This window comes from Acipenser ruthenus, chromosome 30, assembly GCF_902713425.1.
Source record: "Acipenser ruthenus chromosome 30, fAciRut3.2 maternal haplotype, whole genome shotgun sequence".
Lineage (NCBI taxonomy): Eukaryota > Metazoa > Chordata > Actinopteri > Acipenseriformes > Acipenseridae > Acipenser > Acipenser ruthenus.
Genome location: NC_081218.1, coordinates 11,814,384 through 11,828,257, shown reverse-complemented (window position 1 = coordinate 11,828,257; position 13,874 = coordinate 11,814,384). Strand labels below are relative to the sequence as shown.

At 45.4% G+C, this 13,874-nt stretch overlaps 1 protein-coding gene across 10 annotated transcripts in view; it reads right to left on the bottom strand.

The window, feature by feature from the left end:
* Window positions 1-13,874, bottom strand: part of LOC117394739 (pleckstrin homology domain-containing family A member 6-like) — a 64,690-nt gene that overhangs the window by 2,472 nt on the left and 48,344 nt on the right. For 6 of the 10 annotated variants that reach the window (XM_059004608.1, XM_059004610.1, XM_059004609.1 and 3 more), the window contains 18 exons: window positions 13,239-13,420; window positions 11,807-12,259; window positions 11,060-11,600; window positions 10,599-10,685; window positions 10,333-10,386; window positions 9,203-9,271; window positions 8,961-9,041; window positions 8,553-8,702; window positions 7,985-8,080; window positions 7,024-7,135; window positions 6,291-6,430; window positions 4,467-4,548; window positions 3,706-3,818; window positions 3,400-3,576; window positions 2,933-3,085; window positions 2,707-2,840; window positions 1,960-2,102; window positions 1,435-1,542 (listed from right to left, as the gene is read on the bottom strand). In XM_059004608.1, the coding sequence (XP_058860591.1) occupies window positions 1,445-1,542; window positions 1,960-2,102; window positions 2,707-2,840; window positions 2,933-3,085; window positions 3,400-3,576; window positions 3,706-3,818; window positions 4,467-4,548; window positions 6,291-6,430; window positions 7,024-7,135; window positions 7,985-8,080; window positions 8,553-8,702; window positions 8,961-9,041; window positions 9,203-9,271; window positions 10,333-10,386; window positions 10,599-10,685; window positions 11,060-11,600; window positions 11,807-12,259; window positions 13,239-13,420 (2,865 nt within the window). In that variant the 3' untranslated portion in view covers window positions 1,435-1,444. The remainder of the gene's footprint in view (window positions 1-1,434; window positions 1,543-1,959; window positions 2,103-2,706; window positions 2,841-2,932; window positions 3,086-3,399; window positions 3,577-3,705; window positions 3,819-4,466; window positions 4,549-6,290; window positions 6,431-7,023; window positions 7,136-7,984; window positions 8,081-8,552; window positions 8,703-8,960; window positions 9,042-9,202; window positions 9,272-10,332; window positions 10,387-10,598; window positions 10,686-11,059; window positions 11,601-11,806; window positions 12,260-13,238; window positions 13,421-13,874) is intronic. The other 4 variants (XM_059004607.1, XM_059004612.1, XM_059004606.1 and 1 more) reach the window with 3 other exon arrangements.

Here is a 13,874-nt window from a genome sequence, read left to right as displayed (position 1 = left end):
AGCCAGCTTGTGATATTATTGCCACTGTTGTATTCAGTATTAAGGCCACCATCTGCAGTCCCAAACATATCAAAGCACGTTTCAGAGGTAAACTATCAAACCCTCTGGAAACTTGGATAAAACTCAATTGCATGTTTGGTTTAGATTACAAATAAATAACTATAAGAAACCAAAACAGTAAATTGGACTGGTGTGCATGGATGAAAACTACAATAAGCAACATTACAATGATTTGACAAATGCTTTGATTATGTATCTTCAATATTAAGGCCACGACCCAATTAAGACACACGTTGTTGGTCCTTTGACTGACCTTTATAGTGAGGACCACGGTCAAGGAAGGGTAACACCTAGACTCAAGGTAAAGAAATATTTACCAGATTTAAAGCCTTTTTTTCTGGATTATCTGTGTCACTAATTTAGGCATTCATAAGGCAAATTAATTGGACCGTATTAAAAAAAAAACGGTTAAGCCACACTATTGTTTAATCAATATATCTTAAAAGCAGTCAATCGTGTTTTCTCAACATAACCCTTTCAGAAAAACCTTTAAAAACAACAGTGAAGCAATGTCTATGGCCACCATTCACCAGCTTTATTGTAGTCGGTGCTTGGTTTCAGATATCCGGCAAGGCTATGCCGCTGAATTACTTGCCTTTTACGACCATTCGGTACGGTTTTCTAATAACATTATAATGAGATTGATTCATGTGTCCATTGTGTTTTTGCGGTTTGGGTTAGTCAGTGCTAGTCAATGCACACACCAGTAGACAATGCTTTGTGTAAGTGCTGTGTGCTGTGTCTAGATCCGTTTGAACTATGATATGCTTTTCCCATGGTGTACACAGTAAACTTTCAAAAGGGGTGTTTTGACTTTGTCACATATTAACAACTGCCAGTTACTGATCGAAGTACAGGGACTTGGAGTTCACAAACTTGAAGAATATGAGAGGAGAATCAGTAATTTATCAATTTGTTATTAAAAAGAAAGCTAAGATTTTTTGTCCAAAATAATCAGTTCCCCAGGCAGTGATTTCAAAAGTGTTAGGCTAATGAAAACTGGCAGTCTTAAACTAGAAACAACCTGTGGATTATGTTTATAGCTCTGGAAACCGAGAATTCTTCATTGTTAGCAGTCTGTGGTAAAAACACTTCACTGGGTAGGGCAGTGTCTGGTGAGTGAGGGGGAGGTTTAGGGAGATGATTTGGCCAATAATAATAATAATAATAATAATAATAATAATAATAATAATAACAACAACAACAACACTGCAGCCTTTTAGTGTAGTTATAAATGCAATGGCCTTAGTTCAATCGTGGAAACCACTGGCATTTTCTAGGCATGCTCTTTAAATCCATGATGAACAGATGATCCAATCAATTAATTTGCTATCCGCTACTAAGTCCTGCCTCAGTGTGGTGGGTGGGACTCACCTGTGCAGACTTAGACCTTCATGAAGTGGGAGGAGTCAGTGAGGTCAGCGATGGGGGGAGGGGCCGGGTCGGTCGGGGAGGTTGGAGGGCTGGGGGTTACGCATTGAGCTGGAATGGAATGGTATGGAATCAAACCCAACAAAAACAAATTAAATTAAAAATGAAATAAAATAAAATAAACAGGTCATGTGTGAGCACCACCACTATCCAAACAGAGCTGCAGCACCAGTAAACACCAGGAGAGGGTGCTATTCAGACAGTATCACACTTTGTTCTGCATTTTACAAAGTAGAGTACAGTCAACACACTGTCATAACAATCAGAAAGGATGACAAATTGTGGTTTTAAAAATGTCTCTTCTAGCAGCTGAATAAAGGCACAGTTGTGTATGTGGTTTGTCTTTTGGTTGCAAATATATGTACAAATCATGAGCTGAGGGAAATGGATTGCATGGATATATAACTGAATTCAGTCTTTTTTTTGTTTTTTCTGTCTAGGCTGTTTAAAGCCGTCTCATCTCCTCACCAGAGAGCAGGCGACTGCGTCGGGACGCCTCGGTAGCAAGAGCACACGAGATCTCGATCCGCTTCTCCTGCTCCTGCCGCTGCTGCTCTGTGTCCACCTGTCCATCTGCTGGGCCGTCCAGCAGAGGCACGATGTTCTGTAAACTGATCACAGGAGGGAGGGGAGCGGGGGAGGAAGGGGAATGGGGTTATACATCCAGAACTTCAAACCTCTAATCCTAATATCACATGAAACTGAAGACAGCCTAAAGAATTCAAGTCATGTATAACAAACATAAGTGAAATTGTCAAAGAATATAAATTATGTAAAATCTCCTTTCTGGTTTAATTTAGCTAGGGCGTCCGCTTGATTCATTATTTCAATATAGTACATACAGCTACAGCCAAAGGTTTTGCATCACCTAGAATTTTAGGATTGACACATAATAAAAAAACTATATGAACATAATTTAGATATTTTATTTAACATCATATAATCAAAGAAACTACAAAATGATATCGCAAAAATCTACCGGAAGCCATAACAGTAGTACAGTATTTCATGTTAGATTTTGAAATCAAATCAAAGTGGTATATAATTTAATATGTTAACGTAACATTATTCAGCAGGTTTCATGTGACTTTACGAAGCAAAATGAGTTCATTCTGCAGGGGGATGCAAAACCTTGGGCCCTAGCTGTACACGTAGGTGCAAAATAAATGGAAGCAGAGTGAGCATGATGCCGTTTGTGTTGAAAGTGCGGCGTACTTGGACTTGGCGATGAGGGTCTTGATGCGCTGCACCTTCTTCTTCTTCTCACGGATTTCATCTGGACTGAGGGGCAGGTCGGGGTCAGTATCCAGGTATCGCTCTGGAATCGGGACTTTGTCCGGCGTCGATAGCTGGGGAGGGAGGGATCTGTCAGTGTTACACATCATCCAGATGCAGGAAGTCATCAAGGTCAGTCAGATCCATGAGTACCCCTGACACTAACCTCTCTGCTGATGTCCACGTTGTAGTGCTCGGGTTCGATCTCCACCCGGCGCAGTCGAGCGATCTCCTCCCGCGGGGACTCCATCCCCTGCCCTCGTACCGCCGCCTCCAGGTCCTTGATGTCCACCTCGTGAGCGGTCAGCCGTCGCCGCACCTGAGCCAGAGCAAGCCAGTCAGAGAGAGGCAAGGGAGCACAGGCACCAATCATAAAGTGGCAGGGAACTTCACCTAACAATGATTTCCGGCCAACAGAGGACACCCACAAAACAGGGAGGACAGGCACAAGTAAGAGGCAGACAGAGAACATCTACCAATCAGAGTGAGAAAAAAAGCAAAGAAAGGACTTCTGCCTTTGTGGGGCAGAAAGAGAGCTTGGGGGAATACTGTGCAGTTTAATGCTGAGAAGGAGGACAGGTAACCAGCCTGCTGGTGCATTGGGCAAGATAAAGGAGACATCTCGACTCATACCACTCTGTAGTTGACAGCAGGCTTGACCCCATCAATCTGTTGGTTATTAGAAAGCTGCAGGCTGTTTCTCTTCTCACGCATTGAGCTGCTGTGGTGTCGCTTGATCCTCTCATTCTGCTCCTTCACGCTCATCTTCATCTTCACCTCTGCAGGGAACACTGCACTCTTTGGGCGCTCCTGTAGGGTAAATAAATAAACCGTTGCAGGGTACATATTTCAAACTGGACCATGGGATTGCTCTGTGGGTTCCGGTACCACCCTCTAGTGTTAGATGGTAGTATTGCACTGAGGGTCAGCTTGTCTTACCTGAGAGATGTGTCCATTGGGCAGTTTGTTGTTGTCGCTTCTGCGGTTGGTGAGAGACGGAGAGCTTGTCTCCTCTTTGACAGGAGACTTGGTCCAGGGAGGAATAACGCCCACTGCAGACAGCATGGAGAAAAGCAGGTGTTGTTACTAAGATGTGTGTTGTAAAAGAAAGTGTAGTTCAGTTGTCATAGAACCCTGAACTACATTTCCCAGGATCCCATTCCTGTCCAAACAGGTACTTACCTGCGATCAGTTAAGGCAGGTATTTAAGCAGGGTTGAAGCAACAGCGCTGGGTCTTTGACAAGGATCAGTCCTGCCCACAGACCCAGCGTGCTGCAGCAAACTCCAAGGTATCGCTTCTACTCTTTATTAAAGAGAGATACAAAGTGTTTTGCTCGGTAAATGGCTCAGCCGTCCGATATTACAGTTTACTTTCGTCCTGAAGTATTTAGTTTAGTTCTCCAGTGTGGTGTCATTTACAACTTCAAAACAACGAAGAAAATAAATATCCGAGCTCCGTCTTGTTTTGTACCAGATTCCTGCTGCTGTGAGACTCCTTTGTTTACACTAGAAGACCGTGGTAAAGAACTGACGGCTGTGACTAAAACCACCCCACTTTGTCCCAGTTGGTAGAGGTTGGCATAATAGTTCAGGCAGGAATGCAGACAATCCAATTATCAGCATTTAAATTAGTGTTAATATATTGCAATTGGACAATTGTTCTTTAAGAAAATTCCCAAAGGGAAAATCCCACTCTTACCTTTGTTCTGATTGTTCAGCTCCGACTCTCCAGGGCTGGATTTCTCTGCTGGCGGAGTATCTGATCGGAAACTGAACTTCGACTGCAAATAAAACAGAAACAAGCACTAAAGGCTAAGTGTGTGGACAGCGAGGGAGTGCGGGTCTGAGCACAGTTCACAGGGCAGTGTATACTAGTCTTTTTGATGGCGTGGTGGAATTGAATCTGGCTGCATGGCATTGCAGTGCAGGGGGTCTTGTATTCCTGAAATGTGCAAAGCTCTGCTCTGTACCATTTCCATACCAGGTGTGGCAAACAAGATCATTTTTACTGTTATTGATAATATTCTGTATTACTATATTATGTGTAATGATTCAGTAACAGGCAGCCAAATTCAACCCAGAGCTGTTTCTAAATTCAAAAACAAACACACACACACACACACACACACACATTAGACAGATCACCAGAACGACACAAAAAAATAAATTAAAAAAATGGAGTATGGAGCTTCATGGGCCCTGGACAGCATCACCCACAGCCCTTTTTGTAAACTATCAAGTGCAGTGTGCAATGACAACGCTGCAGTGCACAATGACAAAGCTTGCTGCATCTGCCAATATGTTTTATTCTGACACGCTTTATTATACCAGTTTTAAGGGACCAGCGTAGTAAAGCTTGTTTCTTGAACAGTATATTGGTCTCATTCTGTTTGCTCTTCCTGGACCCATGGATTTAAAAGGTGAACAATTACATAAGGAGGCGGGGTGGTGGTGAACGCATGAGCATAAAGAAGCCAGTACAGAAATGAAATGGAGAGTTGAGGGATGAGTGGGAGGTGAGGGGGTTGTGGTGGGAGTCGAGGCTCGACTGGTGTTGGTGTGTCTGGTCCGGGTCGGTACCTCTCCCAGTCTGCGCTCCTCCTCATCCTCACTGTCGGGCCGCAGTCCGGCACTGCTGCTGAGCCACAGGGTGCTGTCGAGGGGCAGGGGTGGGACGGAGGGGGGGATGGAAAGGGGGGACTCCAGGGGGATGTAAGATTTGGGGAGTGGGGGTCGAGGAGGGCCCATGTCCTAAAGCAGAGAAAGAAGGTGACAGAGAGAGATAGAGATAAAGCAGAGAGCGTTAAGAGTAGCCAAGCCAAGATGGACACAAAGCAGAGACACTGAGGAGGTAGGATTGTAGGTAGGTGGGGGTTAGATCTGGTAGGGTCCTTCCATTGCATGACTGTGAAGGATCTGCAGGTCAAGTGTCCTTAACACAACCCCAAACCCACACTTTTCTGTATTTCAACAGGAGGTACTGTTTCAGAATTTCTGTGATTTTCCAACAGTGCAAAATTTCTTGAGCACTAATAAGAGTTTTTCATGTTTTGATAACATGGAGAAAAAGTTAGTAGTGCAAACCCTATGAGCAAACCTCTAAAATAAGTCAAGAGTTTGCATTTGACATATCTGAGCTCCTGCGACCCTGGAAGTAAAAGAGAATGTCATTCTAATATAATTGGACAGACATCGATGTATTAATTTTTTCCCTGTAATGATCTGGTAACATCTGGGATGGTAGATACTTTTATAACTGAAATGTCTGGAAAGTAAGCACCAGGCAAGCAAGCAAGCAAGCAAGCAAGCAAGCAAGCAAGCACATGTGAAACATGAAAAACAAAGAACAAGAAAAAACAACAAAAAAACAAAGATTTTCTGCAGGAACTTGAGCCTACAAGAACCAAACTACAAGCTATCCTTGTCTTGAGGGGTTAAAATGCTCACATGTGATCCCAGGAGAGTGGAGTGAAGGCAGTATCAGAAAGTTGTGAGAGTGTGAATCTAAGCAGGTGTAACTCACCTCGATGATGACCTGCTTGGTTGGGGAGACCTGAGACCCCGAGACTGGAGAGAAGGGGCTCAACGGGCTGGTCAGGCTGACGGAGCTGAGGGGGCTGGCCGGGCTGTTAGTGCTGAAGGACCCAGAGGCCCCGCTGGTCACTGAGATAGAGAAACGGAGAGTTACTTTGGCCATACGGTATCTTCCTCCCAGGATGTACTACCCAAATGGTTTATCATGAGTACCCCATTCTGCCACATTAAAACTAATTAATCTGAGACCTTGTTCTCCTTAAATGCCGCTATTGTCAAATATTTCACCCCCTTTAGGGTAGGGTATACTGTACATTGTAGATGCAGTGTTTGGGTGGATACGGTCTCAGTAGGACTCTGGGTGGCAACAGCATAAAGGATGTTCACAAAGTGCCAGGAAATATTGAGAATGAAGATAAGAAAGGTGTTGCCTGCATATTTCTTTACAAAAACAAAGAAAACAATATGCCATTCTTAAACTGCTGTAGCACTTTGTAACAAGAATCAGTAAGGCTTGAACTTATAAAGTATGAGACAACTAGGATTGATATTGCACCAAATATATCTTAACTTAAACCAACCTTGTCCAATGCTATGTGTCCTCTCAACTTCCAGGTCCCCGGTCCCTTCACGGCTGGCCCCAATACCTCCCTATTTATCCCTGTCAGTTACTTATGGCCCTGGTGCCCAGTTTGTCCCTGTCTGTCCTCAAGTCCCGTTACCTCTGTACTTGGCGGTGTCAGTCCCCCGGGAGGGGTTGTTTTTGTGTAGACCCTCCAGCACATCCTGGATCCTCCAGAACTCCTTCTGTGTGTGTCTGTGAAGGAGCTCGTTCTGAAACGACGAGCAGACTGTTAGGATGAACACTGAACACAAAAGCAGAAGCCCAGGAACCACCGTCCTCTACCGGTCATATGACGCAAGCAATGGAGAAATGGTATTGGGACGCCATGGTCACAAAGATACGTAGGACATGCATCTCGCCAATATGATGGAACACATTACATCTGTGAAGGGCCAACTGGTGCGATAAACTGCAATAGGGTATCTTAAGACTAGATTATTGTATACAAAAAAACAGTATCCAGACAAACATAGACACAGCCTTGTGCACCTAAACAAAGCGAAAGCTTGCCGCCCATTATCAACACTGTGACAGTGCAATCTGAAATCCAGAAACAAGCTTGAATAACTTGCATTCATCCCAATCAAAGTCAGATCTCAGAAGACGTGGTAATCAAACCCACACAATGATCCTGGAACATACACTGCCAGTTGTTAATACATGTCAGCATTGCACTGCCGTTCCACTGCTATTTTCACTCACAAGACCTCCCACAGCCAATATTTAAAAAACCTATAATGAACCATCTAGAAAATACACATACTGGATTAATGCATTAGTGATAAGCGGTTTAAATAATTCAGGCATAGTTGGTGAATAATTGATTTGGTAAGCCTGTTCTAAAGAGTTATGCCCTCAGGTAATTATCAAAGCAATGAGAAGCATCCTGCCTCTGCCTTAACACAACATCAAAGCAGCCAAAACAGGGACCTGCGTTTCATATCTAGGTTAACAGTTAGTGTTTTTATATTATCGTGCGCAAAGGTGGGCAAAGAGAAAAGGGGGCATGCTCTGGAGACTTTGTGAAGCCCTGTAAGGCAGTTTAGCTGTTAGTTTACCTGCCCTCCTGCATGAAGCTGCTCCCAGAGATCGCTGTGCACGGCCCCCACCTCGTCCTCCAGAACCTCAAATTCCATCTGCGCCGTCGCCAGAACCTGTGGGTGTTGCATTGAGCACAGTGAGCACTGCACTACACACACACACACACACACACACACACACACACACACACACACACACACACACACACACACACACCGCAGAGCCTCAAACGCCATTCACACCCACTTACAACATGATCCACTACCCCCATCTGTCAGTACAAGCCAGTCCATTCCATTGCTGGCAACTATCTAGCTGGACTCTTTCACCAAAGGAGACCTGACTCCAGTACAGATCCCCCACTATTCCCCATTAATACAGTCTGATCACAGCTATCCTGGGATCTTAAATCACCAGGTTTTTCAGGGATTCTTTGACTCCCCAAATTCTTGTCTCTGGTACAGTAAAGTTCAGTAATTCAGGGACTGTTTCATCAAAGGAGGACTGGCTACAGTACATAACCCCGAAGCCTAGTCTTTTCAATCACACCCTAACCCTTGGCTCCGTCTCCCTGCCTCTTCTTACACTGGAGGCCTGTGACAGCTCCCCACGGATGTTGATCAGCTGGTTCTGTAGAGCCTCTTTCTTGATCTGCAGCTTGTCTGCGATGCTTGGCTGATTTCGGTACAGGTCCAGCTCCTGGTGAGTGGCGACCAAAGCTCCTTCCAGACTGTCCTAAGGAAGAACAAACAAACACAATGTTCACCGTTCCGTAACCGTCTGTTCCTGTATCTCTACAGTGGTTACCTCTACACAGTCACCTGTTTACACTGCTGTACACCGGTCCATTTATCTGTGGACATTCATCTTATGCAAGTAGATTTGCTTATTGATGATGTGTTATTATAATGAAGGCTGTAAAGACTATCCTAAAGAATCGGTCCACTGTTGGTTCAAAGGGGTGGGAGGTTAGAGTGCTCCGAGGCTGGTTACCTTGTCAACTCGCAGGCGCTGCACGGTCGCCTCCTTGTCTTTTAGGACCCGGTTCTGTTCACACAGCTGGCCCAGGAGTTTCTGAGAGAGAGAGAGAGAGAGAGAGAGAGAGAGAGAGAGAGAGAGAGAGAGAGAGAGAGAGAGAGAGAGAAACAAGGGCGGTCAGCATCAATACAGCCTTTATGTGAAATTCTCCTGCAGTCTCATCATACAAGACGGACAGAGACGGGTGGGGTTCTTACATCAATATCAATTTCATTGGTCTTGTAGGCTGGCAGCACGTCCCTGTAGACTTCGTGATATGGAGAAACCTACATGAATATAGAGAATGCAATCATTAAAAATCCTTCCTAAACCACACTGTTTCACAGGGAACCCTAGCCTCACTCTCTGTTCTCTATCTCCTTTCTTTCTGTGAGTCTGCCGCTCTCTATCACTGTTCTCTATCCATTATTATCTCAATTAGGGAAGCATGCTTGTCCTTGGCGAGAATGATGACTGCCAGCATCTTATAATGCTGACCAGATGTCATTCGTATGAACTATTCTTTTGGTGGTATAACATGCTAAAGTGGCATACTTATTATATTATTCACACCACAGGTGCAGGTATTGTGCATGTTTATTAAACGAGAAAGAGACTCATATCTTGCACTTAATACTGATCTTATCCATCATGTCTGTATGCTGAGTACATGAGAGTCACTTGTTAGCTACAGTAGCACAGGATACACAAAAGGCACAGTACAGATGTGTTTCACATGAGCTGTCCACAGTGGTCCATAACAGTGATTTATGCAGTACAAAACAGGCGCTATGTTATAATACCTCACTGCTGTGGATCCATTGTTTTATGGACAGCTCATCTTATTAGTGATATGGAAAGATGACACACAGAGAACAGGCATTAGGAATGAGTTCATTCTACATCACAGTGTCATTCATGGCTGACTGACCACACCTCTCCCCCGAATTCTGCACCACACTGTCCGTGTCTCACTAGGGGTCAGGGTGCTAACACCACAAATATAACCAGAGATTCGGGGAACAGAAAGAGACAGGCAGGCTTTTAGGATACTCAATAGTCCAGATGAAGAGCTTCAGTCACAGCACTATATGTTCAGCTCCTTTTATTCCCAGTGGGCTGCACATCACCTATGACTTGACGCTGCCCATGTGAGGACCTTTAGAGTCTTCCAAGCAGATAGGACCACATGGACAGACTTCTCACAGTATCTCCGCACGCCGCGAGTGTCCAGGGATCTATCTAAATTAAACGGCATTTCCTCACATGTAACATGCTGAGTGGTACAGGGAGCGACTGGGACATGCATTGTTTATTTTTATGGTCTCTGCTGTTGGGGCAGGCCTACCTGCTGATCAAGGTATTCCAGATTTCTCTGCAACTGCAGGTCTAGGATATCCTCCTGAGCCCAGCAGCCACGAGAAACAGACACAAAGAAACAGTGAAGAAAGGGAAGCAATCTGAGTCGCAAGCGTTGCGTGCTTTTAGAAAAGGCAGCAGCGAAATGAAAAGGTTACAACAAGAGAAACGCAGGAGTCCTCTCTGCATGGCTGTGTGTTCAGATGTTCCCAATTGTCAAGTTTCCTGAATTGTGGACCGAGACTAGGCACCTACCATTTTGTCCTGCAAGGACGGGGAGGCGGGGTAGTTGTAGTGGTACATTTCCTGGGGTATTGACCTCCGGTCCCGGGGATACTCGTACTAGACAGAAAAAGAATAAAACAGGTGCAGTATTGTGCCAACCAATAGGAGAAACACCCCCAATCTTCAAGTGAAGTGTGGTGATGGGCATATCACTTGTAGTCTGTGCGTAAATCACTAATAAAATGAGACAACTGTAACCGCCAACCCATTTCCATGCACCCAAAACATGAACGTGCCACACTAAACACACATCAACTTGTCAACAAACAGTCCTAACATCCAAGCTGCTATCCGTCTCATCCGAAGGTTATTATATATAAAATGTAACCACATTTTGCCACTTGCAATTACTATCCAATTTTGCAATCACTTAATAATCTTAACGGTAGGTAACATTGAGAGCCACTGCTTCAAACACAGCGTATAATTACCTTTGGTGAGCTGATGGATCGCCTCATGGTGTGAGCAGCTGGGTCTGCGTATATGTGGCCATCTCTGTGGTGGCCAGCAGGGCCCCTCTCGAAGCGGGCGCTGGGGGAACGCACAGGGGAGAAGGCTCGTGAGCCAGGGGGGTAAGGACCCTGAGAGGAGGAGGGTGAGCGGGGCACAGAGCGTGAGCGAGGCTGCAGGGAGAGGCGATGCAGGGAGCTCTGTGCAGACTGCAACTGGGCATAGTAGGCAGTGTGCTGGGCAGGAGACACAGCGGCCGGGTTAGGGGCTGCCCAGACGTATCCTCCCCTGACCCCCACATCCCGTGTACGCTCCTGGGGGTACATGGCTCCGTCCCGCAAAGATCGACGCCTATCCTCCATGGCCCAGCGGGGAGGGACCCCCTCGAAGCCAGACTCTGAGCAGATACTGTCTGGGCGCACCCCTGGTGTGTACATCCCATACTCGTTCACAAACTGGGGGCCATACACCCCATAATACTCTGATGGGGTACCAGGGCTCACAGAGTAGTAACGGGTTGGACTGCAGGACAGAGGCAGAGAGAGAGAGAGAGAGAGAGAGAGAGAGAGAGAGAGAGAGAGAGAGAGAGAGAGAAAAAGAGAGTTTCATTTCTCAAAAGATAGTATCCCAAAGTTTCATTTTGTGTTATTATAATTAATGCCCCTTAACTGGGGCCCTAGTGGGTGAAATATCAATGCTTGTAAAAGACTCCTGGTTCACCCTCTTACCTACGCAGGTCCTCTGGAGGCGGAGCAGTCCTTCGCTGGTTCACCCACTGCTGCAGTTGAGTCATGGAGCTCTTCCTTTGTGCCTGTCTTTCTGGCTGTGTGCGTGGAACAAACCCTCTCCGCAGCACAACAGCCTCACGGGAGTCCCGTGGGTCCCGGGGCGCCTGGGGCCGGAAGGCTGAGGTATGTCGGCCATATCCCCCCAACCCGTTGGGCTGGCGCTGCCTCCTTTCTCCCCTCTCCTTCCCTCTGCCATCAAGTTCAGGGGTCATGGGGGACCTGGGTGTGGGGGGTGTCATGGCCTCTGCAGGGATCATCCCGTTGAGCTCTTGCTTGCTGGACTCTCGAATCTCCGCTCCCCGACCGTCTCCCTCCCCTCGCTGCCGAGGCTCCGCCCCCTTTGCCACAATTACCATATTGGCAACTGCTGGGGGGATGTTCTCCGAGTTGTTTCTGAAGGTGGGAGAAGAAAACAAATTGTTACATTTCAACGCTCAGCTCTTTCTGTTTAAAGAGAAAGAAACAATTCAGCTTCCTGCAATCTGCTACAGCAGATCTCGCAAGAGCCAGGTTGCTCAGATTGATGGCGCCCGACACATCTTAACAAAAACAGCTTGATTCTGGTCAAGTGGATTTACCCATGCTGTTAAATCCTGTTACATAGACTTTCCTACTGAATTTATATTTGCACATAAGCCAACAGGAACTTCACTGATAGCCACAACACATTTCTTCAATTCAGGGAAGAAAGACAATTCCTAGCTGTGCCTCTGTAGTCTATCTGGGGTTAAGAAAGAAGATCAGCTTCACAAGGAAAGCAATTAGCAGCTTGTTTTAATGTTGAATGTTGATTTTTAAAGTAATTTATGCACCACTGCTGTGTGCTGTTTGTCAGGGTGCACTTGCCAAAGAGATGGTACAGGTCCTCTGCTACAGATAAATTATAGCATTAACCAAAGAGGATCAAACCGCTGTCACATTGCCTAGCAAGGCCAGTGCAGGGCCAGCGAAATCTCATCACTCTGTCAGAGCTTATTACACACCACTACAGTGCATTATTCCTCAATGAATGAGGTCAGTATGTAGAGAAACAAAAGAACAAATATTATGAGTACTGGGGATGGTTGTATTCTTGTGGAAGTGAGTGTACAAAGAGTGTACCTCTGTAGCGAGTGTAAATGTGTGTGCGCATTTAGGATAACTGTGTACCTGTTGGTGTATTTGGCCAGCCTTTTTACAGAAAATCTATAATTTAACTCAGTATCAATTGTTAATTCAAATCTGATTTTCACTAAAAGTACAGTATTTAAAAAAAAAAAAAGATTGATTGATTGTTTGCAATTAACTTTAGTGATCTTTTATGCATTAAATGCCCAGCAGGTGGCAGTGCTGTAACAGCTCATGGGTTAGTTCTGAGTGCTGCTGTTTGTACCTCTGAATCGGCTGGATGTGGACCCTGGCAGCTTCACTCATCGCTCGGATCCAGGTCTCCTGCTCCTCCTGGCTCTCCGCACTGAAGAAGTAGGTCCTGACCCCGGCGTGCTCAGCCTGCGGACAAAGCGAGGAGCTCCCGTTACTGTGGCCGTATCCCTCCGACTCCCGGCACCACGAGGCCTGCAACAGAAATAAGGAACAAGCATTAGAGAGTCAGTGTAGTCAGGCAATGACAATCAACCTATGAGTGCAGTGTGCTTCTTAACACTCATAAGCAGGTGTATAAGTAGCATAGACAGTTTTCATGCATGCAATAGACCGATTATCCAATACCATTGTCTGGTCCATTATGGGTTGAATTGAAATCAACGTGGTAGTGAACATATTTCCTATATCTAAATGATTTAGACTGTGCAAATGGAATTTTTTGAACCTGTAAGCAAGATCATTTTCCCCCAGTTGCATTTTCATTTTCTTCCCCAGTTTATTTGGAGTTCAAAACACCCTCAACATCATGGCTGCCTTATTTAGTGGACCCAGTTCTCTGGTACTGCTATAGGATCTAATTCAATAACTGTTTAGCAAGAGAAAAAACAAGCATTCAGGGAAGATAAAAATTGAATCAATAGCTGAA